General features: G+C 41.0%; 2 protein-coding genes across 2 annotated transcripts; both read right to left on the reverse strand.

Moving 5' to 3' along the window:
* Positions 1-1,579: 1,579 nt before the first annotated feature.
* On the reverse strand, positions 1,580-5,779 carry STARD5 (StAR related lipid transfer domain containing 5). Its single transcript, XM_042824493.1, has 6 exons — positions 5,690-5,779; positions 5,558-5,607; positions 5,343-5,475; positions 4,241-4,358; positions 3,505-3,598; positions 1,580-2,979 (listed from the first exon to the last, which is right to left on the reverse strand). Exons 1-6 carry the CDS (start codon positions 5,777-5,779, stop codon positions 2,832-2,834), a joined length of 633 nt encoding a protein of 210 aa, XP_042680427.1. The 3' UTR covers positions 1,580-2,831.
* A 1,044-nt stretch (positions 5,780-6,823) lies between these two features.
* On the reverse strand, positions 6,824-24,819 carry TMC3 (transmembrane channel like 3). The gene is made up of 22 exons (XM_042824429.1): positions 24,620-24,819; positions 23,329-23,472; positions 22,328-22,403; positions 20,858-20,939; positions 20,065-20,171; positions 19,126-19,224; positions 18,891-19,033; positions 17,366-17,513; positions 16,819-16,862; positions 16,515-16,662; positions 15,645-15,754; positions 15,425-15,503; positions 14,705-14,911; positions 13,416-13,544; positions 12,678-12,745; positions 12,331-12,459; positions 11,197-11,307; positions 10,565-10,690; positions 9,149-9,227; positions 8,924-8,966; positions 8,060-8,351; positions 6,824-7,894 (listed from the first exon to the last, which is right to left on the reverse strand). The coding sequence occupies exons 1-22, from the start codon at positions 24,733-24,735 to the stop codon at positions 7,039-7,041; spliced, it is 3,336 nt and encodes a 1,111-aa protein (XP_042680363.1). The 5' UTR covers positions 24,736-24,819; the 3' UTR covers positions 6,824-7,038.
* Between the last annotated feature and the right edge of the window lie 1,249 nt (positions 24,820-26,068).

Below are 26,068 nucleotides of genomic sequence, written 5' to 3' on the forward strand. Positions count from 1 at the left end.
CTTATTTTAAGCCATTCTCTTAAAGACTGAGAGCACATCCTGCAACAAAGTGTTCACTTCTGCTTTACTAGTTTTGCTTGCCGCTTTATCTTCCCAACAGGAGGGAATGTGCACACCCCCAATGAAAGACAGTAACACAGCATCTGTGAAACGCAGAGGAAGTAGGATGCAACTTAGTACTTCAAAAATACAGCGTGCCCTGGAAAACTCCAAAGTTTCTATTCAAACTGAAGAACAGCCTAAAACTGACTAGGATAGCTTTCTATTAGCAGCTGAAAGAGCTGTGTTGACTCAAGCACCCAAACTAGGGACAAAAAAAAAAATAAAGGGAGCATCTCATAGTATTGCTAGGATGAAGCAGGAAGCTGAGGGCAATAGAATGAAGATTCTTCTGACATTCCTTTGGTCAGAGATCTTATGGGACCAGAGTCAAGAACAGCAAGGCCATCTAGAAACAAGAGTGCACATTACTTTTAAATACCTTTGTATAATTTTTGTAAGGAAGTGTCAGTATTTAGAAATTCAGCCTTCTGAATTCAAACTTTTACTCTGAAAACACTGATTTGGACACAAAACTACGCAGCAAATGCTGCTGCATGTATTCTGGCACCACTTTCCATATGCTGTATAGAGTTCCACGAGAACAGAATGCCTCAGATTACCTCAGTGTCATTTGCCAAAGGTGTCCTCACCCAAAACAATTTAAAAACTGACACAGAACCACCAAGGTCAGTTGGATCTTTTTTTTCTCCCTCTTCCAACTGTGTTTTTCTTACCTCACTTTCAGTGTTTTCTTTTGCCTCTGTTTCCTGTCATCTGTCAGGATCAAAAGAAGTGCAAACACTGTCAGAAGCAGCACATCTCACTGGAGGCACTCCAAGATCTTACAGGATGATCTTTGCTATGACATTTGCATCTCTGATTTGGCATGGCAGAAGGATGAATGTTAAGTGCTCTTAATTGCTTCTGGATAGAACACACTGAGCACTCAGAAAAAGCAGCCTGAAGTTATTTTAATGAAAAGCCTCAACCACCACCTTTGTTGTTCAGAGTAGTATAAAAATATAACAAATGTTTAAAAAGAACTAATTAAAAAATCCCACTATCTGCAAAAGGTTTAATTGCAGGAACAGCAAGTGGTGACTTGAGCTCCATTCACTGAACCTTCTGAAAATTAAATTAACCACAATCTTGCAAAGACTTGCCCAGTTACTTAACATGAGGCCTGATACTAAAACCTGCAACACATTTAGGGAAGTAAGTATGAGCCTCTGTAACGTCAGGGCCCATCTCTCTCCTCATTGAATTTGTTACCTTTCTTTAAGCACAGAAAGCAGCAAACTAAATAGGAAACAAGGACCAGCCATGGACAAAGAAGTCAAGAATGAGAGCCCTCACCAAAACATTATATCCCCACTTAGTGGGGAGTGCAAATTAAAGGGAAGGCTGTTTGCTGTCTCGCTGCACTGAATTCTGAGAAATGCTGGAGATCCAAGTGGTGCTTCAAGGTACCCTGTGAAGGGGTAGGAGGAACAATTTTAAAGAGAAACAGGAAGATATAGCAGGAAAGACAACAAGGTACAGCAGAAAAAAATATTTATTTCATCACCCTCATAGAAGTTTTTACATCTTTGTACATAAAAAGGACTGAATTAAAAACTGCTTCCCTAAAAAAATCTATTCCACAAGGTGAGAATTACAGTAGAACACTTTGTATGCAAACCTATGCCCCACACCAACATAACACAAATACACGGATAAAGAGCAGAGCATATTAACTTTGTTAAGTAACCAAGTTAAAGCATTAAAATCACAACCTACCAATTGCTAATACAGCAATTAATTTTCCTTTTGTAATTCTATGTAACCCATAGCAATGTCTGACATTCCCACGGTAACCAGCACCGTAAATATTTTTAAAAGCTGCACATATCACAACACGCTTGATCAGGAGCTGATTTCCCAAGTCAGTGCTGTCAGGTAAGTATTAAAGAGAGTATTAAAGAGATGGCCTGCCAAGTCATGACTGAGCTACAGAAATGACTGTTTACCTGTTGAGACCTCTCACTACAAGAAGCTGAAAAGTGTTTGAAATACCTGAGTATTTCAAGTGCAGTTAAAAAAAACAAGGCAAGTAAAGTGCTCAATCCTCTTTATTTATTGCCACTCTATCAGCGCAGTTTGGTTTGACGCTGTGGAAATGACTGTCATGGTACAGAGGGGAAGAAAGAAAAGTGTCTACAGGCCAACCCACAGACCTATTAATTGATTTGCATTGCTAGACTTTGATTTAGGAAAAGCAGCACTTAACTTGTATTTACCACAAATATCTACATCTGTGGGAACAAACAAGTGGGATCCTACACACAATCCAATTCATTCTGACTTTTCTGAAACATCCTAGCAGCTCTGTGAGGGCTGGAATCAGAAGAGCCACCTATTTGCCTGTTAAGGAACATTGTTCCATGGGAGTCTGCACAGAGCTTCAGAGAAACTCTGTTTTGCTTGCACCTGACTAATGCTGGTAGAGTGGATTTTATGCTATAATCACAGACTCTGATGAAGAACAGATCTAGTATATTTGTCTCCCACAGAAAGCCAGCAGTGCTGCCTGCAGGATTCTTCTTGCCTCCAGTGTGACATCTTCTAATTACAGAAATGAAGGATATCCTATTAGAAAAGTATGCACTACTTTGAACAATTTCAAGTTTACCGAGGATCTTTGTCAGCAGAAAAGTGTTACAGGCCAACTTCCTACTTCTCATGATCACTACCCTCAAACTGCCAGTTCATTTCCTACGCTCAGCTGGTGATGTCAGCATTTGGTCTCATCATGCTTTTAATGCCTTAACAGCTTTGGTCAGATTGCTGTAAAATCCAGCTATGTTAGCTGGAAAGAAAGAATCCACGACAGTCTGGGGAAGATAGCCACCAAGATCGGTCTGAAAGAAACTGAGGAGCTGGGTCCTGTCTGGTTCCCTGAAAGACAATGCAAATGATTTTATAGCCAGAGGTATTAAGGACTTTACAATGACTCTCATATATGAACTATGTGATGATAGATATTTCTAAGTTAGTTTTTTTTAAACAAACAACAGACATTAATTTTAAATTTCTATAAATGTGTGTGTCAAATTACAATTAAGCTAGGCCCTATTGAGTACGTGATTCTGTTTACAAATTATGGCATTGTAACAAACAGCTAGATACACATTTACCAAAATTAAGACCATAACCTATGCTCTGCTGAATCTCCATTTAAGAGGTCAGCAAGAATTGTGACAACAGTTCTTGTAACATTCAGAACTTCTCTCAAAGAAGAGAACTCACAGCATAAAAGAGAACAGAATAGGCACTCAGTCATAACAATTACATGTCACAGGAAGATAGAAACATGTCATTGCCAAGGAACTACACATTGCAGATAGCCACATACACACAAACACACTGCACAATGGGTAAGAAAGGGTTCAAAATACAGTGGTCAAATAGATCTCTTCTTACCCTGGAATTGGTATGCAGAAGCAGCCACAGGGATAATTATACCCTCTCACAAAATTTGCTTGAGGGGGACACAGTGGGTGTTCCACATTGGTAGCTATAAGAAAAAGCATTCAGGAATTATGTCATTTACACAGGAGATGGGAAAGAGTCCTTTGTACTCAAAGCAGCAGCTGAGAAGCACATTCACTCTAAGAAAACATATTTGAAAAGAATAAGCAGCATAACGCTCCTATTATTGGGCTGCATCATACAAGCACAGAAACTACCATTGAAGTAGAAACTGCTGGGGCTGTTGACCTGAGAAATCAAAGAAGTGTTACATTCAGAAGTAACTGTTGCTGAGCTCTGAACCAAGCATCAGGACGCCCTGAGAGAGTGTTCATGAAACTGCACCGCCTAAGTGCATTGCTGATCTCTGGGTTTCAACCAAGTTGCTTCCAACAAATCCATAGCACAGAGGTATAGACCACTTCACTGCTAAGAAGGAGCACTCCAGGAGCAATACTCCAGGAATTAGAATTTCTGGCTAACCATTCCTGAATGGCAGGGGAAAATTGGGCAGCTGAGCGAAGAAGCAATAAAAGCAGTGATTTGCAGCAGGCAAACAATTGCGTGAAGATGGAAAAAAAAAAAACAAACCTACAAAAGAATATGACTTATGCCTAAGAACAATGCAAAGAGACCACAAATATTTTATCCTTTAATCAAGATTACAACACAAACATAAGCATCTTACCAGCAGATAGCATCGTCCCATCCTCATACTGCCTCATTAAGATCACATCCACAAATTCTCTTGGTGAAATAATCTTCATGAAAGCTGAAGGGGTTGTAGTTCTGCATACAGAGACAGCCTGGAAATTACAAAGGACTTTACATCAGTTGATGTTTCCAAAAGTACAGCATAAATATCCCTGTGCTTTCTTGTACTCTTTCAGTTACACTTGATGAACTTATGAAGGAGTTATATTACACTGTTCACTGAAAAAAAAAAAAGAAAAAGAAAAAGAAAATCAGCACAGGCAAAAGGCACCATGGTATGCTAATTAAATTATTTAATGAAGGAAAACACACCAATGTTGCATTGATCCCAGGTTGTTTAAGGAAAGATGCCACAAAAGATGCTGAAAAGCAGATCTGGCACACATGTGCTCAGTGGACAATTAAAACACTACTCTTTTTCAGGATTTTCATGAAGATACCTTCTCTGTAACATGTCGCTTAAGAAAGCAACTTGATACCCAGATTCTGTGCTGCAGAAACCTTCATATTTCCAGTAACTAAAAGAGGGGAAATTTAGATTAGATGTTAGGATGAAATTCTTTACTCAGAGAGCAGCGATGGCTGGGCGCAGCTGCCCAGAGCTGTGGGTGCCCCATCCCTGGAGCAGTTCCAGGCCAAGTTGGATGGGGCCGTGGGCAGCCTGAGCTGGTGGGGGCACACTGCCCATGGCAGGGGGGTGGAGCTGGGTGGGTTGTAAGGTCACTTCTGACCGAAGCCACTCCATGATTCTCTAAACATCTGTGAGGGAACAGGAAAGACTGCTAACAGAGATTCAGCTTGCCTCAATTTGCAGCGGTAACACTGTAGTGCAATACCTTCAGCGATATAAGTTTACTTATCTTTAAAATACATCGTATTTAGCCCAAAACATAAAGCTGTCTTTCAGAAAGACAGCCCTTCAAGAGAACAGATACAATCTACTCCCATAACGGTACGGAGAGGCACGGATCCCCCATCCCAGCACACCGCAGCCCTTTCCCCGCAAGCGACGTCGGCTGTTTCGTAAGCGGCACAAACAGGAACGCCGAGTCCCCAAACCCACGCTCAGCACTCACATCGCTGACGGCCTCCACCACCTCGAAGTCCTTCACGTTCTGGTCCCACTGGGTCCTGAGCCCTCCGGCCACCGGCTTGATGCACTCCCAGACCTGCTGCGGGCGGGCGGCCACGGTGCCCTCGGCGCGGTACCTGAGGCGAGGCGAAACGAAACCGAACGCGCTGCCGCTCCCGCCTCGCCCCGACCCCGCTTCCTTCCGCTAAGCTCACTTACACGTTGCCGGCGAACTCGGCGGACGGCCTCCAGGACACCGCGACCTCGTTCTGCAGGCAGGGAGAGCCGTCAGCCGCCCCGCCGGTCTGACCGCCCCACGGCCCCGACCGCCCCGCATCCCCCGACGCTCACCGTGCGGCGGCAGCTCCGCCAGCCGTCCGCGTCCCGCCGGTACAGCCCCATCTTGTCGGCCGCCGACTCGGCGAGCCCCGCGTAGTCCATGGTCAGGGAGGGCGGGGCAGCCGCTCGCACAACGCCTATGAGGCTCCGCGCTGCACCGCCCCCGTGGGCCGATGGCGGCACCTCCCCCTCACCTGAGGGCTGCGACATCCCGGCGTGGCGCGGCGGAGGGTTAACTGCATGGACTTCCAGCCTCCATAGGCAACGAGTAGGAGACCTGGGATAGAAAGGATCGGAACACGGCTCTGCCGAAAAAGGCTTGGCGGTGCTTCTGGATGGCAGCTGGGCGTAAGCCAGCGACATGCCCTAGCAGTCCGGAAAGCCAAGCGTGTCCTGGGCTGCATCCAAAGCACCGCTGTCAGCTTGGCGAGGGAGAGGATTTGCCCCTCCGTTCTGCAGTGTGAGATCTCACCTGGAGTACCGTGTTCAGATCTGAAGTTCTTAGTAGAGAAGAGACGTGAACCTGCCAGAGCACATCAAGAGGAGAGCCACAGAAATGACCCAAAGCATGGAACACAGACTGAGATCTGGGGCTGTGCAGCCCGGGTTGTGGGGAGACCTGAGAGCGGCCTCTCAGAACCTAAGGGGGCTGTAAGAAAGAGGGGACACTCTTTAGCAGTGTCTGTTGTGATAAAACAATGGGAAATGGTTTCTGACTAAAAGAGGGGAGATTTAGACTGGACATAAAGAAGAAGTTTTTTTATAATAAGGGCAGTGAGGCACTGGCACAGGTTGCCCAGAGAGGTGCTGGGTTCCCCATCCCTACAGACACTGCAGGTCAGGCTGGATGGGGCTCTGAGCACCTGATCAGCTGTAGGTGTCCCTGTTCAGTGCGGGGCAGTGGGACCAGATGGCCTTGAAGGGTCCCTTCCAACTCAATTCTTTGATTCCGTACTTCAGGGAGCAGTTCTGTGCTTGTAGGATGGTGGTTACCTGCTGCATGGATTCAGTGGGAGCATGTTTCTGCAATCACATCAGAGAGCCTTGTCTGATGTACTTCTATACAGGTTTAATTCAAGTGCTCCAAGTACACTGCTTTTGATTTTCCAATAGTTTTTTGGTTTTTTTTTTTGTTTGTTTGTTTTTTGTTTTTTGTTTTTTTTAAACAGCATAACATGTAATAAAGGAGAATGATGTCAAAGCAAGGTACAGTTAACAGTGAAACACAGGACTAATTATGCTTTTCCCACCTTGAATGGCCGACTGTGGTAGTTATTCTAATAGACCTTAAACAGGAAATACAATGACTGCACAAACCTGTGCACAAACCTGTTCTAAACACAAAAAGTTGGGGCACTTTCTCAGACATTTGAGCATACCAGTTCATTAGGCTCAGACATATTTAGTTCAGTATTGTTTTTTGATTTCTTTTTGGTGAGTTTTGTCCCAGGTTTCAGGTACTTTTCCTTGCTATGAATGACCTGGATGTATTGGTCATTGCTGCTGTTCTGTGGATCACTGCTCGATTCAATGGAAACTGAATCAGATTCTGTTAGAGACTGCTCCAGTATATGCTTCATTTTAGGTTTCACATGCGGCTCAAGATAGTGCTGATCAACATTTTTCAGGTGCACTTTTTTGTAGGCATATGGAGGTCTGTCCAGGTCTAGCTCAAAACCATCATCCCAGGATTTGTAATGCACTTTGGCTAGGTCTTTGCTTGTAAGAACATGGCCATCAGCACGCTCCCCAATATAAAATCGCGGTGCTGGGCGAAGGTCAGACAGTGACCGAGGGCGATGGGATCTTTTCATATAGCGTCTCCCAAGTTCCTCTTCATCCTCCTCATCTTCACTGGGATGAGGAGAATACATGCGTTGTGGTGTTTGAACCACATATCTTCTGATATTGTGCGGATACAACTCAACAATATCTTCTGGCTCTTCTATTCGGAATTGCCTTTGGAGTCGGGAGGTAGAACGGCCTGATTTTTTACGGGGTTCACTTTCATTAACAACATAGTATCTGGTAGCATGTGGTCTGCGTCCCACAAAAACAGGAGCCCCCGCTCCAAAAGCATCTGGATTTACCTGCCGAATGCTTTTCCTAAAGAGAGGCTCAGAGTGAACATCTTCGGTACGTTTTTTGAAAGTCACTGGTGTATAGGCCTTTGTTTTACAGAGCTCACTTGCACTCCCATGCACAACACTTGGGTACCTTTAGGAAAAAAATAAAAAAAAAGGGAAGAAAATGTTAGGAGATATGCTTACCAGTATAATTAAAACGGAAGATATTCGGAGTGTTACCGGCATTCTGAATAGTATCTACAAATGATTCTGCTTTTAAAAAATTCCCCAAGCTGTTGTACAAAACCAGTCTTGCCTGCTAGCGGTATGGTCGTTTCTTGCTTTCTGTACACTTGATACTGAGGGCGTTAAAGAAGCTGAAGTTGTGGGAGTTGCATTCACAGGTCTTGCTGCATCACTCGAGGGCACGGTGTGGGGCACAGTCTGGGAGATGGTTTGTATTCTGGTGCCTTTGCTCACAGGAGATTCAAAGTTCAAGACACTGCCATTCTTCCGTGGGGTTGAGGCCCGAACAGAAGACTCCTGGCTAATAAGACCACCGTCTTGGTCTGGTCTTTTGTCACTCCCATCCAGATTCTGGAATCTGGCTAGAAAACAGAATTTATCACAGGAACTCTCCAAGCCTCTAAATTTAGAAGTTGTGTAAATGCACTGGCTCAAATTTACCCAAAGGTCAGAGAATTTAATGTAGTTTCTCATGTCTAAAATCTGAGAGGTAAAAGGTGTAGGCACAAATCCCCTCAGGCACAGTAGATGATTAAGTCTGAAATCTCTTCAATGCAGATGAGATGTTTAACTTAGAGAGGTCAAAGGAGCCATTCCCTTTTCCCCTCTTCTACTTACTACCCTCTGAATTTTGAGTAAAATCTGACATGATTTAATCATCAGGAATGTCTACCAGGTTCTGTCCTGTGGGTGGTAAAAGCAAGAAAATACCCAGCACAGAGATCTCAGTGAAAACTACATGCCTTGGCTTTCAGTACTACCAAGATTAAGTCAAGCTGGGCTTAAAAACCATCTAAAAGTATGACTACACAGGAAACATGTGTTTTGTTTTGTTTTTAATACAGTTGAACCTCCCTATGTGTATGAGAAATAAAAATATCTTCACGTCCAAATCCCTTATTAATAGTGGAATTTCCTAAGCACAACAACTTACCTACTGCCATTTGCACCACCTTTTTCTTATCTTCAGTTCTTTCCTAAAACACATTCAGGAGAGTGAGAAGGTTATTTTGGATTAGAAAGTAAATCCAGTACTGCATACAGATAACAAAGGCAGGATGGATTTACATTGTGAAATATTGAAAATGACATTAGTTAGGCTAGCACTTCCTTGAAAACCCACGAATTTGTATGTGAAAGTACTTTGAGCTGTACTTACTGCTTGTATCTTCATTCTCAGCTGATTGTTGGTGAATTTCAATGATCTTGCAATACTTTGTAGGTAATAGATCAGCATGCTAGAAGTGAAAGAGGTGATTATGAGTCACATTAAACACTCTTGACTGTTTTCTCTTTAAAGGTTTATGAGTCATCAAAATGGCAAAGTCAGTCCTTGTGTTCCAGCATTTCCTTTATACTGTGATAATGGATCATAACTTTCTTTCAGGCAAGCATATATGAAAGTTTGACAAATAAGTGATATTGAAAACAGATTTAACTACAGGTTGAATTGTGCCTGTGCTTTTTGCAAGTCTTTTTATTATGCATGTAGCCCTGTGTGCATTTCTAGCTTATTCTGTTTCAGTTCCAGACACACTCAAAATGAAAATTGTGATAGATGCTTTCTCCCCCCCACTTTTTTTTCTTTTCTTTTTTTTTTTTTTTTTCACCCCAAGGTTACTGAACTACAGCTAAATTGTAAGCTCATTCCACTGTCATTTTGTTGGCTGGCTGGAATAACACCTTCTTACATTAACACTGACCCAGCTGACATCAGATCTAGCCTGACAATGGCTTTCAAATGAAACAGACTTATGGCTGAACTAGATAACATAAACATTTATGTAGGTACTCAGTCATCAGTTTGAAGCAGTCAGTAAATTTTTGTGCATTTCTAAATACGACAGAGGAAAAAGATACAAATAGTAAATACTGCTTTAGGTCCTTTCAATTAATCTAAAAACCAAGCTGGTAAAACAAACTGCGCTCATCTATTTATGGAGAAAAAATGATAGAAAGGCACCTGCAAAGCAAATGATTCTTTACAGAAGCAAAGTGAATTTCCAACAGCTCAAAGTAAATATTAATTCCCAGCTGTGAACAATTATTTAGAGTCTGGCATAAGAAAGGACTTCCACTGGATAGTCTGCAGGAAGCTGTATTACATTAACACTTAAGAGCAGACCTTCGTAACTGATTTATCTTGTCAGGGATCAGTGTGACTGAGTAGCTTCTTTCAATGATAGCCTGTGAACAGAGTTCAGTCTAAGCAGAACTAATCTCCCTGAGGAAATGGAAAATTATCTTCTGAGGTGCTGTTGAGTGGGAAGAAGGATCTTAAAACTTCCTGGAGCCAAGAGCATTGTAAGCTTTAACACAACAGAATGGACTTCCTTTAACACAGGGTCCAACTTCCTTTAGCACAGAAGCAGCTTTTTGAAAATAGGGTGATGGTTATTTTCAACATATTCTCATTCCCATCCGATGCTTATAGCATACATTCAGTAAGGTTGTTTTTTTCTTTGTATATGCTTAATAATGTTACTGTTCCTCAGTATCAACATGAGACTGTCTAGAGATGAAGTTAGTATTAACACAGTGGAGTTAAATTTGCTATGAGAAACAAAGTACTTACAATAGAAGTAAGAGCGCAGGGAGGACCACCACAGGACTGCTGATGTAAGTAACCACTGAGTTGAACCACACAGGAAAATCATTTTTAATTGTTTCAGAAACAATATCATATATTTTGTCTTGTCCACTACAGGGAAAGAAAAAATAAAATTAAATCGTAAAAAAATCCTTGGTGTGTCCACTTTTTAAGCAGCGTTGCACTGAATAATAATAAAAAAATTAATCTAAGACCACTTATATACAGTGTACTGAAGGAAAAAAAAAAAAAAAAAAGGCAAAAACAAAAGCTAAAGGCTACTTGTTCATTACTTACATTTTAAACAAATTTGCAAGAGTGCAAAAGCGCTGACCAGGCTTGAAGGGTACCAATATGTGATAAATTTCTTGATGGCACACTGCATCATTTAAATATGAACTAGTGGAACCATGTATATAATGCAAAACACGTAACCTCATTTAGGATGATGAGGTATTCAACTAATTAATTCTTAAACTGGAAAACATGGGCAGCACGAAAGCATTGCCCCATCCAAAAACTACTATTTATTGATAATTTGGGTATTGTTGAACCTGATTAACTAATTGAGGGTGAAATAAAATCATTGCCATTTTCATTAGTCCGTTATAACTTACCTGAAAGGACCACAGGTTAAAGATGGCTTGTATCGGGCAATAGCAAAAATTGTTGGTAACATGCACAAAAACAACATGAACAGCAACATGGCCAAGTAGAAATTATTGGATCTGCAAGAAGGCATAAATGTTTCAGATTACCCTAATCAGGGAGAAAAGCAGAAGCAACATGAAAGATGCAAGTCTTCATCTACCTAACAAGTTCAAGATTACGTTTCCGAAAGATCAAAATCATTCTGTTCCGATTAAAAAGTCTGAACAGAGCCACTTTAAATAGACCCTTAATGGTCACAATTTTATTTGTACTGCTTTCCAGATACTGCTGCTACAGTCAGAGAACTGTTTATAGCACTGTTCTATAAAACCTCGCTTGACTGTCCAGATTTGTTGGGGAAAATAAGAAAAAAGCAGAATTTGATTCATCTTCAAAACATATTAGAAATAACTGATTCCTAAGATGTAAAGATGCCCTAAATTATTTCAGTTTGAAAAAATAGTTCATCCTGATAGTATAAAAAGGGGAAGTTCTATTGTGTGATGCAGCAGATAAAATAGGATACTTAATGGTTTTCATAAAAAGAAACACCAAGATACAGAACTTGCAGCGATTTACACATGGAGCTTATTGCACTTAATCAGATTGGTATGGAAATAAATGATCTCCGTCAGGCCGCATTTCCTGGTCTGGGAATATTCTGTGACATATTATTTAGTTTGATTTCTGTTTATCCCCTAACTTTCACAATAAAAATACTTTTGATGGTACTGCTTGATTTCCTCTGTGAAACGCCAAGTTTGCTACGAGTCCTTCTGCCCTGCATACTGCCATTGAAACTCATACCTTCCCTTTTCGGAGAGAATATCTAGATGTTTTCAGTACAATCACAAACCAGCTTTGGGCAATTCAATCCCACTTGAGTCTCTTTTGTGTGTATCTAAGTACCCTGCTGTAACTCCAAATTCTCCAGTTTCTTGGTAACTAATTTTTTTTCTTCACAGGCCTTTGATATCTGTCCATTTTGATTGTCAATTTTCAGAACTAAAAGCTCCTTTTGTTTTGTTTCTGCACACAGAAGACATTTCCATTGACTGCGGTGCATTTATTCTTTATCTTACATTCTTATTTGGACTAACCGAGAGGCTCTAAAAACCTGCTGATGTGGTACATTGCACGTTAATACAGCCCAGCTCCTCAGGTACATGAGTCCAATCAACTTGAGGACATTGAATGCCGGTAAACAAGGTGAAAAGAAGGCTCCCATCCTGGAAGAACAATGTCATGTCAGTGCTCAGTGTTGCCACAGCAATTTTAACAGCAAAGCATTGCATGAAAAGAATAGGTAAGCAACAAGTCACTAGCAACAGACAAATTCTTAATATAATAAAGTGTAAGAGAATGCACTGGTAGTATCTTGCTGGAATACATTTCATTAAGAACTGTCATACTTTGCAATCAATCAGATCACTTGCGGATTACATACCAGATCATTCCTTGATTGTAGACCAAATGCAGTACATTCTCTGCAATTTTGAATTCACCATATTCTGGCTACAAGAAACAGAGTGTAGGATAAATATTTCACCTTACTCTTACTTTTTTTTCTGGATCACTTATTAGAATCGTTTGGCTTACTCCATTTTCAGACAGCACATGGCCTGAAATGTCTGGATCAAATACCACCTTCTGGCAGACAGTGAGAACCCAGTAAAACCTACTCAGTATCAGGGGATTAGATAAACTAATTCATCTCTAGTTTACTTTGTTTACTTAAGGACAAGGAACAGACTTAGCCTTTCATGCCAACAGCTGCTTGCTAACCAAATACTACAGTAATTTCCTTCCTTCTTGGATCACTGTCTCTATTATGGACAGTTGTTACAGCTAAGAAAGGAAGATATGGGATGCAACATGTTCCCTCTGTTTTTCTAAAGGCCAACAAATTACTCATCATTTTCTATGGGATTGTTCCATAATCTCATTCTGGGAAAGACAAAAGTCTGTGCACCACAGCCATGGGAGTAGGCCTGAGAAAAATACCCCATCTCAGCATTTATCCTGTACTCTCCAAATAAAACTCAGTGCGAGTTGTGCCTTTATAGATTGTGCTATGTAGAAATAGGTAAATACTATCAAAAGGCTTTCAGAACATCCAGTACTATGGGAAGGAGCCCACCCATCACCAGCATCTTTGTTTCATAAAATAAAAGCCTGTACTTACAAACTTGCTTTCTAGGTCCCAGCACCAGCAATCACTTAAATATCGGACACACAGTCCACGGAAAAAATCAATTAGCAGGATGCTCGCAACTGTGAATATCATGTCAATGATTGACAGCTTTAGCATCTCCTGTAAAACATATTATTCCAACATATTGAGTCATTCTGGAAACAAACTGCTTTGCATACAGCTCTTTTGCATTTATACTTGCATTTCATATTTTGGATCATGCTCAGTACTCTGATGAAGCATGATTTTATACAAAGTTTCCTTATATGCATTTCCTGTTTGACTTTACCCTTGTCTTTGCTCTAATGTAAAGAACAAACATAATTAGACTTCCAGTGTGCCTTCTACAGTTTGCAGCAATAAAACTCTGGGCATGGTGGTCTCAACCTTTGTAATGAGCCTACTGAATATTTATCTAGATAGACAGGATGCAGCTATTTTCTCTATTGTACCCAATCCTTTGTCGTACTGACTCTTGAAATAGACACTTAATAAGTCCTTCACAAGGAGAAATGCTTGTTGTTCACCAAAAACCACAGCCCAATGACAGTAGGGTCACCAAGCCACAACAGAAGTCTGTTTAGTGCTTACAAATTAATGGGGTTGCTCCTTAATTAGTTGAGCCTTGAAAATATACAATTAAGTAGAAAAGATTATCTAAAAATAAAAACAAAGATCTCTAACCCATTCTGTAAAAGAAGAAAAGAAAGAATAGTTCAAAAAAATACCTGATGCCTGTGGAATAGGGAGGGCAGCAGGCAGAACAGAAGTCAGCCTAATAGACCTAGGAGGAAATTTGGCTCCTGATGATCAAACAAGACCTTTGATATTGCTCACTCTGGAACAATGAACTAAGCAAGCCAGAAATGTGCTAGCATCATTTTTCGTTTAGTGGCCTGGGCGCTGGATGAGTGCAGCACTGACAGTGACCAAAGTACATCAGGATCAAATGACAACCTTTGTAATACGCATCCCATTAAAATGCAATCTATCTGCATCACTCATCAGTAGAGATCTGCCTGTGCAGAAGACAGAGACTGAAGGCTGGCTAAGGACACTTGTACAACACTAAGCACATTGTATATACTGAACAACAAACAAAGCTCTTGTGTGGCCATATCAATCTGTGCAATCTTCCCTCTTTCTATACAGCCCTTAGCTAAATTTCTGGAATTTACACCAAGAAAACCTCTAAAACTGAACACAGTATGACATGGTTTTAACTTCTGGTGAAAGAGGAATTAGGAATAAATAGATTCAATAATATAACAGTGACATACTTGACCAACGTAGGTCTCCCAGCACTGATTCTGCGCAGAGCTAGAGGAAGCTGTGTTGTTAACCAGTGAATCAGAGGTTGGCAAGCTTTGAGCGTGAGATTTGTTGCTGTTCATTTGTGCATCAGAAATAGTTGCAGATAAATTGCCTTCTTTAGGAGGAGTTCCAGTTGCAAAAGAGGGGATAGAATTACTTGAATTGCTGTTAACCTGAAAAAACAAATGTCTTGAAAACTGCATTTTCACCTGTACTTTTTCTCTCTTTCTTTACACCTGCATACATGCAAAAGCCTCATGCCTTCAACAAGGCATATGTACACATGAAAACACTTCACATGTTTTCAAGCAGCAATTAGGTGACTTTATAGTAGCTGCCAAAGCACAAATGCAGTTGGAAATTTTTTTAGAACAGTGATAGAAGCTGATTTTAGGTCCAGTACCTCCAAATACCTAAAACGCTGACATTTAAGTAATTGAGGAATGCACGTAAATATATTATTTATTTCTCTACACGTCAGCAATCAAATGGATCCAGTTATCCAAACGACTACAAGTATTCATAAGTGAACATTACAAAATAAATGTCACAATCCTTTCAAATTGTAGTATGCTGTAATGCTTGGATTTCACACTAATTTTCACCTGAGTTGAAATATACTACGGATGGAATTCTTTCTGTTGTAAAGTCGACTCATTTTGCACATTAGCAAACATTAAACTTACACTGTCACTCATACTGTTCACTTTATCCAGGAGAGCAATGATCAAACTGTAGAGATTTCCCAGATAGAGAACAAGAACTCTGAAAACAGTAAGACATAGGTTATCGACATCCCATGAACTTGTAATATATTCTCCTGTCTGGTAGAAATAAAACACCAGCAGAACTTTCTTCTTCCTCCCTTGTTCTTCACATTCTTTCTACACTGTATCATGTCCATACCTTGCAAGCTGAAAGCGAAGAGTGGTCCTTGGATGGTACATCTCTAGAGCTGCCACGAGTTCAAAAGCAGAGGGTGCAATCATGGTAATCAGTGACACAACTACGCTTACCTACAGAACAGAAAGGCACAGCGCTGTTGTAGCCTCGCATGCTGATATCCTATGGTGCCTTTACTGCTGATTGGAGTATTGCTGATGCACGTGCTTTTGTGACTGCTTTTCTTGGAGAATATACTTTGAAAAATTATCATTGGCATTAGTAATAACTGCAGTTGGGACCCAAGATTGAAGACCTGACATATCACTCAGGAATCTTTGCTGTAGATAATTATATTCTAGCTTTAAAGCTATTAGCTTATGAATATCAAAATTCACCACGTTGGAAATACAAAGAAAGTATCGTCCTCTGAAATGGATGAATTGTTCTCTGTACACATTTTCTTCCTATTCTCAGCATCCACTCCTTCCTCTGAATAAAAATATTCACAGAACATGCAGTATTCTTCAGCTGACATCAATAGCCATTGTCAAAGCTGATTCCTTTCTAACAGCTCTTCCTAGCTCTTCAGCTCAGTGTTCACTCAGCTCAATCATGGGCAGAAAAGAGACTTCAAACTTTGTCTTCATGAAATAAGAGCCAACTAGAACTGCAGTCTCAGAGCAGCTTGCTGCCCACGCCAGCTCTGCTGACACCTTGGTGCAGACAAAAGGAGCAGGCGTGCAGAGCTCCAGGTAAGCACAGCTCAGCACTCCCACTGCTCATTTCTCCCGGCTCATCGCTTGCAGTTTACACCTCAGTGCACACTATCACTACTGAGAGCCCTGAGACAACAATCCTGCTTCTAACACAGCGGTGACAAATATGGTGTACCTCATTTTTTTCCCAAAGGGTCAGTTCCCTCTTCTTGCTCTCTAACTTTTGGGATCGATCCACGACAAAGTAAATGATGTAAATACTTCCAGTGAGTGAGAGAAGCACGAGGATGTTTGCAATAATTCTTAAACTGATTGTCACTGCCCTGAAAAACAAAAATCACCCAGCCAATATAGCAGGCTGCCTTATTACACCAGGGCTCTTTTCTAACATGGCTTTTATAGGCATGAAACAATCACAGAGCCCTGCTGCCTGCACTGAAGCAGTGCTTTGGAAAGTGCCTCCAATCTTACATACATACAGGTTTTTGCTTTTCTTCTTTTCCTGCTCTTCCAATATAGCTTCCTTGAAAGAAAAAAATATATATTAAATAGCATTCTGCCAAAATGATGCTAATCTTTCATAGAAGGCATCAAGTAAAATAATAAAAAACTTTCCAATGTTGATGCAGCCAGGTACTCCCCTGGACCATTTATTATGGAGAGATTAAATGTATCCATGCTTTTACATCATTAACGTAATTTTTATTCTGTTCAGTGAAACTGCATCACAAGCAAATTTGTTTTTATTTTTTTAGCTTTTTATCACACATATGGTGGCAATAAACAGAACACAACAGGGACAGAAGAGTTGTATTAACATAGGGATAGAAGAGACTTATGAAATGGAGTGGCAGTGTCAGCAAGTGCAATGTGACTGCAGTACCACAGGGAGGTGTGATATCCTCCCCCAGGCAAATGTATCCACCGGTGAATGCCAGGAAACAAAAAAGAGCAAAAAGAAATGAGAGGAAAGGCCTATTTAATTTCAAAATAGCCAGAAAAATAATTTGTAGAGGGGCAGATTACCCGAATGCTGTTAACTATGGCAGCCGCTTTGCTCTCTGCAGCCTCAGGGTTTCCTATTAAATAATCCCAGGCACAGAACAGCCTCCAACAGAAAGTGTAGTTTTCATCGGAAGCACTTGCTAAACTCATTCTTGAGTTCTTCGCCATTCTGTGAATAGAAAAACAAAAAATGATTGAAGCTGGTGTGTGAAAACGTATCTCAAATCACTGGGATGGTTCATAGTTTTCAGTTTCTTTTTAGACGTGCAAATAGTTTGTGGCAATCAGTGTAATTGCTGGCAATTTTATGATGAAAATAAAGTGGGGTGAGGTTCTGAGAATGAACTCGATGTTTGCTCTTGTGCAGAAGAGACTCACTGATTGCATTTTTCATACCTGACAAATTAAGCATGTATATCTCACTACAGATGTGAACATTTTTAAGATCACCAGCTAGGGTTCAGCTAGAAGATACTATCGCTATTACTGTATGAACTGATACTGATACAGAAAAACTAGTGATCATGCAAAAGCCGTGTTTTGTTTTCTGTTTATTTTCATCCTCAAAAATTATGTTATTGTTAAATAGAAACCTAGTGATGTTTTACAGACCCTGGGAAAAAGGAAAAAAAAAACCCACCTAGTCGGCTCAGGCAAAAGGGCAGAATGTTGCAAAGTCTAAGAAATGAAATGAAGATTAATAGCTTATGAAAGGAAGGGCAGCCAAATGGACAATGTTATATGGGGAACAGTAACCAGGCAGGCAAGAAGTCAGTGGGCTAAATCAAAAAGAGAAAAGCTAATCGCATCCTGAAACTGCAGATGTGTAAATCAGCATCAAGAACACCAGTGACCCTCAGATCAAGCTGGAAGGCAGAATAAAAATGGATGGAAAGAGAAGGATTGGTTTTGAAATGTAGTTATTACAAACAACACTAAAAATTGCATTAGACTGCACTATGCCAAGTAGACATCCAGAAGGGAAGGGAAAGTGAACCAAGAGGACAGAGCGACCTCACTCCCTCTCGGCACTGCACATTCCTGGATTTTATGGCCAGCACTTGCAGTCTTGCTCTCTCCTACCTCCTGGCTTTCAAACAGCACAGGAATTAAGCTTAATATGAATGGGATGCTACCTATCAGCTGAAACAATGCAAAGGCTATATTGCTCCTATGACACAATTTTTGTATTAGTATTTCAGTAGGTGAGAATAGTAATGCTGAAAAGCATTATACTTAAAATCGATGTTTCTGTCAGAACAATATACTAGAAACAAGCATAAGAAACTTGCACCTCATGCTGTACAAATACAAACCACATGTTACCCTCCTTTTATGGAGTGAGAAACTGAAGGGAGAACCAAGATAAACATCAGCAAGACAAAGAGCAAGCTAGAATTGAACTCCATCTGCATTCCCACCATTAGCAGATGCAAACAGGTTAACAGAACCGTGCAGAATAAATGCAGAGGAAATGGGATAAGTGTGCCATTAACATCTGCCTGAACATGCAAGCTTACGGATAGCCATAAGTGAGAAATATTACTTTTTTAAGAGGATGATGAAGCTGTAAGCAAACACTGCCATGCCAACCAGGAAGTAGGCGAGAGGCAGCCGGTATCCTGCTTTCCCAATCTTCCTTTCTCTGCCATAGTAGCCATAAAACAAAACGGAGTACTGGAGGTAGCCCTGCAGAGACCAGAGTCTGTAAGTAAGAGTGGTAACAAATAGGTACAACCAAACAGCAGTAACAGAACAATAAAGAGTGGTTTTAGCCTTGCCCCAAGTGACCAGATGGTGTCCAGGTCTTGTGCAGTTTTCATGTCTTCTGGGCGAATGGTTTTGCTGACAGTGCTGCCGAACGGTGCACCAGCCAGTAGCTGGGGAGAGGAGAAAAGAGGTCTCTGACATTGCATCAACCTGTCTGACCCACAAAGGGTCATTCCTTCTCCTAAGCTAGAAACTAAGCATTTTAAAGCTGACTGTCCATTTTAAGTATTTTTAAGTTACATATGACAGTGTTTCATCTCATTATTTTTTTTAATTAAGTCTACTCACAAAAATGAAGTAAGAAACTGAATACCTTCATCACTTCAATTTGCTCACTTTTTCATTTGGTGGCTTTTTGCATTTTGGCTTAGCCAACAAGAAGAAAAATCAGATATTTACATGTTTTGATGTAAGCATGTAAGCACAGATGTAATGTTCTGATGTAATCTGAAGCACAGATTGAGGTAAAATCCTATCTATGAATTATCTCACAAAGTTAATATATAGCCTAAAATTGCATGCAAGATCTAAACAAAATAATGGCTGTTCAAACTTCTAGAAAATAATTTCTAATGAACAACAATTTGTCTGGAGGGAGATGTTACTTTTTTTTCCTGCCTATAAATCACATTTGTAAGACCTAAGCATATTCAATACCAACTGTAGCTTTTAGGATTTGGTTCTCCATTTTAGTAATCGGATACAAACATATTCTATAAAAGCATTAGTACTATGTTGACAAAATATAATCTCTAACACTAATAGCAAAATTATCCTTTGGCAGAAAAATGTAGAACCCTCTTAATAATGGTGTTTATTTTAATAATTCATTTGAAACTGTGCATTTCAAATTGATGTACGCCTTTAAGTGTGGCATTTGTTTAATTCAGAAAGGAAAGCACAACGGGTAAGCAAGCATGTTTCTGTAAATATTAGCAACGTGTTCTTACCTCTGGTAAGACTACAAATGCTCCTGTCATTATGGTAAGTACAATATTGATTCCAAATAGCCATCTAAGGAAGATGAAGTAAGAGGCAACTCCAGACCCAAAATGACCTTAAACCATAGAAAAAAGTTATCTGAGCAGCACAGTCTATAATAGCTCCCACTGTTTATTCATTAAGTATTACCTGAAATCTAAGCAAAAGAAAAACCTGCCTCATCGATGCAGTGTGAACAGCGAGGTAGAGAAAACATCAACGTGTCAATGAGGAAAATATGATTATGCCCAAAGCTCTGCTGGATGAATCTGTAATTACCAGCAGTATTTACTCAAGAAGCCGCTGCACTGGGTGATGTAATGCAGCAATTCCATTTGCTGCGGAAGCACAGCAGCACAACCTAAGTGCTGATGTGATGTTCAGGGCTGCCTTGATTTAATCTAGGACTGCTGAGGTGCCTTCACACGGCTTGGTCCTGGGCTTGACCCATGGATGCTGGACCACAGACTGTGATGAACTATAACCAAAGCTGCAATGGACAAGGCAAATTTCTTATTTCTATATTTGCTAATTTTTTGGTTACACCACACTAAGATCATCAATGAGATCTGTGCAGTGCCTAAGGCATCAGGAGGAGTAAAAAAAGTGAAGCTCTACATCAAAGTCATACTGTGGGTGGAAGGTCGCGTTTAACACTTCCTCCCAAATACTGTTTGATTCAGTAAATCCAAACATGAACCTTAAGACCCAGCATTTCATCAAACGCTTTACAGTTCCATCCTGTTAAATCCTTATACTTACTCTCAATTTTTTTAATTCGCATTTCCCAAGGAATAAAGAGCACCACAAAATTATATGCCAGTCGAAGAAACTTCCTCCAAAGCTGTGGGAGAAAAAAAGCAGAGAAGAAAAGAAAGGTGATAACTTTGTATGGAGAGGAAAAAAAAAAAAGGAAAATAAAGAAATGCATCAGTGTCTCTCATCTGGTATTGCAAGAAATACTAGCAGTGTTCTTTATCATCATCTCAGACCATGTCTGTGGGGTGGAGATGGGCATGGTGAGATTTAGAAATGCACACGATGTGGGAGGGCTCCTTAGCTTCCGTTTTCATTAATAATATTATGAAGGGGTTTTCCTGTTACACTCTTTAATTTGTGCTTAAAGAAATAATATAGTTACCCTACACATAATGAGTGGTCCTGATTAACTTCTGAATTATATCCCTTGCAGAATATCTTCAAGCAAAAACACACAGTAGAGACAATTAGATTAGATACAGACTCTAGGATGAAAGCCTTGATTTTGTCATAGGAAGAGGAATATGAACAAGAACGAAACCCAGTGTCTGATTACCAATGCAGACTCTTAGCAACGCAGCCCCTTAGCACACTCCTCTTCCTGGTTGACATCCTAGTTCCACTGAAGTCCAAGACATAAAACAGTATTTATGTTTACAGCATCCTACTTCCACTGCATTTTCTACACACAAGGGCAGAACAAGGAAAGATGACAGTTATGCATGTGGCCTCTCATTTGTTCAGATGAATAAAATGCATGGTGTTCTGTTTTACCATTATAACCCTGACTTCTAGAATTGAAATACATTGCACTGTGAAAAGTCTACTCATTGTGATGACACAAATGTTATTGACTGCTTAGATGACCAAAGAACTCTTCTCTGTTGGTTGCATATTAGGAACAGTTTCCTGCATGTTATTAGTTTCTAGTAATCAGGGCCAGAGTCTATTTTCAATTGTGTAAATAGATTTGCTAAGATTAGATTCAAATTCTTCGAATATGATGCAAGCAAAATTCTTCAACAATGTATTTACAACAAGCTATTGCAGGATTGTCTTCCAAACTAAAAGCTAGACACATTTTTCATGCTCAGCTATTGAACTGTGGCCCCATGGTCTGCTGAAATTGCTCTTCAGAGAATACTAACATCATATTGTTAGCATCCCATTCCCATCACCCTCTCTGGCAGACATCAATATCCGTATGATTTGAGAAGGACGATTCTAATGTGTTAACACAAGGAGATTTATCCCTCACACATCAAATTAGCCTGAGAAATTGTAATGACTAAATTCACAATTAAAAAAAAAAAAAAAAAAAAGCCAAAAAACAAGTTCTTATCTACTTCTTCCTCAGTAGAGCTCTCAAGTTGGAAATCAGAATGACATAGAAAACATACGTATCTGTGAATAAAAACTTTAGACAACTTTTAGTATGAAGAAGAGATATAATTTAAGAAAAAGCAGACATACCTCCGCACCAGCAGCCTGGTAACCTCTGGTTCTAGTGAGCCTCCCTTCGTACTTCAGCACAATCTCCTTTGCCTGTCTGCACAAGAAGGTGGAATTTTGCTTGACATTGAGCCCAGTGCTCTGAGCCTTTAGTTCTGCACAAGCAGCAAACAGCTTCAGCAGAATGCTCTGAAACACTGCCATGGATTAGGTTTCCCTATGAAATCCTTAAGCAGGCAAAGCTTTTTTCCTATTGAAGATTTACTGTCACATTAAAAACACTGAGAGCTCTGCCTGAGAAAACTTGACATTCAAAACTTTTATTGCAAGAAGGGTTGTCTGTTCATTTATTTCTTTTTCCTCTCTGTCCTTTTAACCCAATATGGCACAACCAAAATGCCTAAAATAAGATTGTCATTAAAGTGTGGTTCGTTTTATGTGGATACGAAAGAATTGCTCTTGCAAGATTCCAAGAGGTGCGTATTCATCTGATCCTACAGTCAGATCCTACTGCTGCTCATACAGTCTTTAACCTCAGCAGCAGTTGGATGGGGACCACTGGAAACTCATAGACACAGAAGTTGTGGGGCAGCAGGAAGGCAGAGAGTCACAGACTGTGTAACTGAGGAAAATCATAGAATGGCTTGGGTTGCAAGGGACCTCAAATGTCATCGAGCTCCCCCCCCTGCCATGGGCTGGGTCCCCCACCAGCTCAGCTGCCCAACATCCCATCCAACCTGGCCTTGGGCACCTCCAGGGATGGGGCACCCACAGCGCTCTGGGCAGCTGTGCCAGTGCCCCTCCACCCTCAAAATCTCTTTGCTTCCAAGATTAAACAAGGACTCTGCTGGGATTTCCTCAGGACTGTAATGCTACCCTCGCATCAGATGGCTTTTAAGAAAAAGATGCCACATGAAGAGGAAGAAAATAACGTGATCCCAAGCATATAATGATGTGAAAGACATGACAGAATTTAGTCCAAATGTTGGGCACGCACCCTTTGCACTGTTTGGTGTTGTTACCTGAGCGCCCGCAGCTTCTGCCTCATCGGCCACGGCCTGCAACGTATGTTGGACATGACCTCCTTCTGGTACTGGATGTTCTGGAAGACTTGCTCTGGGTCGTGGCTGTTAGCCTTCTCTTCACTGATATCCTCATCTGAATTGCTGAACACCCCGCAAGAGGAAAAACAAGACAAATTATTCCCACCTAGATCCCCATCATCTGTTGGTTTGTGCAGTATCCAGTTTATAAGAACCACCTAACAGCAATAAGGGAACTCACAGAACCCTGTTGTTTCAAAGTTGATAAATAATCTGGATGACTTCCACATTGATGGGATGTGTCTCTTCCTCCCTACCTCTTGCTGCTCACTAACTCATCCATGCTCCCCAGCTGAATTCTAGTCTTTCCTCTGAGTGTTTCCAGCTTGTACATCATGCTAACAAGATCTTCCACATATTTTTCTGGAACAAAGTGCCATCTAAACTTTTCCATCAGAAGTACTTAAAATTCATTTACTTTCCATGCACTCTCAGCCTTTATCTTTGATTTTAATAGTGATAAAATATTTCCTTGTTAAAACAGAGAGGGAACAAAGGCTTAGCACATTCTGACCCTTTGCTCCTGTTCTTTGCTGATGGGGATGGAAGCACAAGACCACAGTGCACCAGGAATTAAATTGTAAAAATTACACGTGCTCTGATGTAGATTTCTATGGATGATTATTAAATCTTCTGATGCTGGCACCACATTCACTTAGCTGCAGCTCTCTCGTCCCGTTTGAAACAGGGAATTTCATGTGAGAGCAGCGTGAACAGAACCGAACACCTCCAACATCAACCAGCTAGCAAGTTTTCCAACTGCATCTCTGAGTCTTCATTGGGAAAATTCTCTGCAATTTTGCTGAAAAAGCAACATCTTTGAATCACTTGGAAATAAGTCAGAACCTCACTATTGCCCTGTAAAAACATTTGAAGGATGCACTTGGCCAGACTGTGTATCCATCAATCCACATTCTGGCTCTACCCTCGGCCACTGTGGACATTCAAGGAAAATGCATAATACATATGAAAGGTATGGAGATTTCCTATTCTGCTATTCTGTGGAATTACAGTGAAGGTGCTTATGGTGCAGCAGGGAGTATGACTGGTAGAAAGGGAAAAAGAAAACAGCTTTAAAATCCATCTAAATATAGAGAGAAGAGTGATTCTTCTTTTTCATGTTACTGCACTCTAAATAAAAGACAGACAAAATCTCTCTTTTCTGCTCGATAAGGAAGATCTGCACTTCAGGAGAGAGGAGGATCCCTACCTGTGGGGCGGCTCCTGGTAGGTGTAGATGTTGGTGTGCCGCTTCACCATCCGAGACTTCTTGCTGGACTTTGCAGGCTTTGCTGCTGCTGCAGCAGCGCCCGGTGCTGCTTCCATGGTGGCAGCTGCCCCAGCACCAGGTGGGACTCTGCCACGCTAGGAGGAAGCCTTGAGCCCCTGGCTGGGCGTCTGTGAAGCAGCCAAGTGGTACAGAGCAGAGAGCAGTGAGCAGTCCAGAGCCCCGAAGCAGAAGATCTCGCCCTGTGCTGCAGCAGTGGCAGGACCTGAGCCTGGAAGTGCGTGCATGCCTTAAAGTGGCAGTGCACAGCAGCTCCCGCCAGGCTGCTTCCAAGGAAGCTTCCCAGGAGCAAGGAAGGGAACTGAATCCAAGGGCTTGCCAGCTGCAGTCCTTACTGCAGAGCCAAGTTTCCCTTGTAACATGATGGGATCCCTCCAAATGCCATCCTTCCACTGGGCTTACCCACTCTGGGTGATGTTTCCACTGACATCATTGCTTCATATGTTCGAGCAAGTGTTCCTGCTGACATAAAGCAAGAATTGTTTGTATTTTGGTCTTTGATAACAGAGAAAATGTGACAGCAGTTTCCGGCAGGGCTTCAGGCTCTTTTCTGAAGGACAGACCCCGCACAACAGGGCCGCCTCTCAGCATGACCTGCATTCACCATATCTGGATTTAAGAATTCTCTTTTGAAGGGATCAAAATACCAGCCCTTCAGACAAGCTCACACGACCAAGAAATTCACTTTTTGTCAACATCTGCAGCACCTTAAATAAGCTCAATCTCATTACTTACTGCATAATTTTTCAACATTTACTTTAAGGATGAGTTTACAGAGAGCATTCACTTATTCCTAACTTGGAATTTGTTTCCCTTCATATTTCTGTGCACAATGTGGCAAGATTTTCAGTTACATAAATCAGCAATGTGTTGTAGCTCACTTTTATTTGCAGCCTTTCACAAGAAAGAACATTAAGTTCTCTCTGCTAAATTGCACAGGCTGCTTTTTTTTCCTTCTGCCTTGAGATAATCGAAAATATTGCTACTTGCTGAAAACTCTTACTTTTCCACTGTTATGGTTCTGTCTGTTGTACTCTATGTATTTAGTTCAATAACTCAGCAGCAACTCAGTAGTCACAAGCCTTATTACTATGTAGGTAACTCTTGGACCAGAAAGAATGAGGCTTGTGAAGCCCAGAGCCCAGGTGTATCTTGTCCGAAGCCTTGCCAGAAACCTGGGACAAAGCAGAACAGCCTCAGAACAGTAAAGAAATGCCGTGTCCAGAATTCAGTGAAACCAGGCAGCTGTGCTCTGCACTACCCTTTTCATTCCTTCTTTTTGTTACATGCACATGGCATGTAACACAGCAAAAACCATTGGTAGAAACATCACTTAGCCATGTTCTATTTACAATATAGCTTTTTCCATGA

The sequence above is a fragment of the Centrocercus urophasianus genome, unplaced genomic scaffold (assembly GCF_019232065.1).
Source record: "Centrocercus urophasianus isolate 14NV4802_14NV808 unplaced genomic scaffold, USGS_Curo_1.0 seq_23, whole genome shotgun sequence".
NCBI lineage: Eukaryota > Metazoa > Chordata > Aves > Galliformes > Phasianidae > Centrocercus > Centrocercus urophasianus.

What these genes read in the sequence shown, in the direction of transcription:
- STARD5 (XM_042824493.1), bottom strand. Translation starts at nt 5,779, where the DNA reads ATGGACTACGCGGGGCTCGCCGAGTCGGCGGCCGACAAGATGGGGCTG. An exon ending in GGCGGAGCTGCCGCCGCACG is followed by an intron (nt 5,608 to 5,689) that starts GTGAGCGTCGGG and finishes CCCTGCCTGCAG; the next exon opens with AACGAGGTCGCGGTGTCCTG. An exon ending in TTCTGCATACCAATTCCAGG is followed by an intron (nt 2,980 to 3,504) that starts GTAAGAAGAGAT and finishes ATTGTCTTTCAG; the next exon opens with GGAACCAGACAGGACCCAGC.
- TMC3 (XM_042824429.1), bottom strand. Translation starts at nt 24,735, where the DNA reads ATGGAAGCAGCACCGGGCGCTGCTGCAGCAGCAGCAAAGCCTGCAAAG. An exon ending in ACACCATCTGGTCACTTGGG is followed by an intron (nt 19,034 to 19,125) that starts GCAAGGCTAAAA and finishes TGGTCTCTGCAG; the next exon opens with GGCTACCTCCAGTACTCCGT. An exon ending in TTAACCTGTGGTCCTTTCAG is followed by an intron (nt 10,691 to 11,196) that starts GTAAGTTATAAC and finishes CTTTCCCTGTAG; the next exon opens with TGGACAAGACAAAATATATG.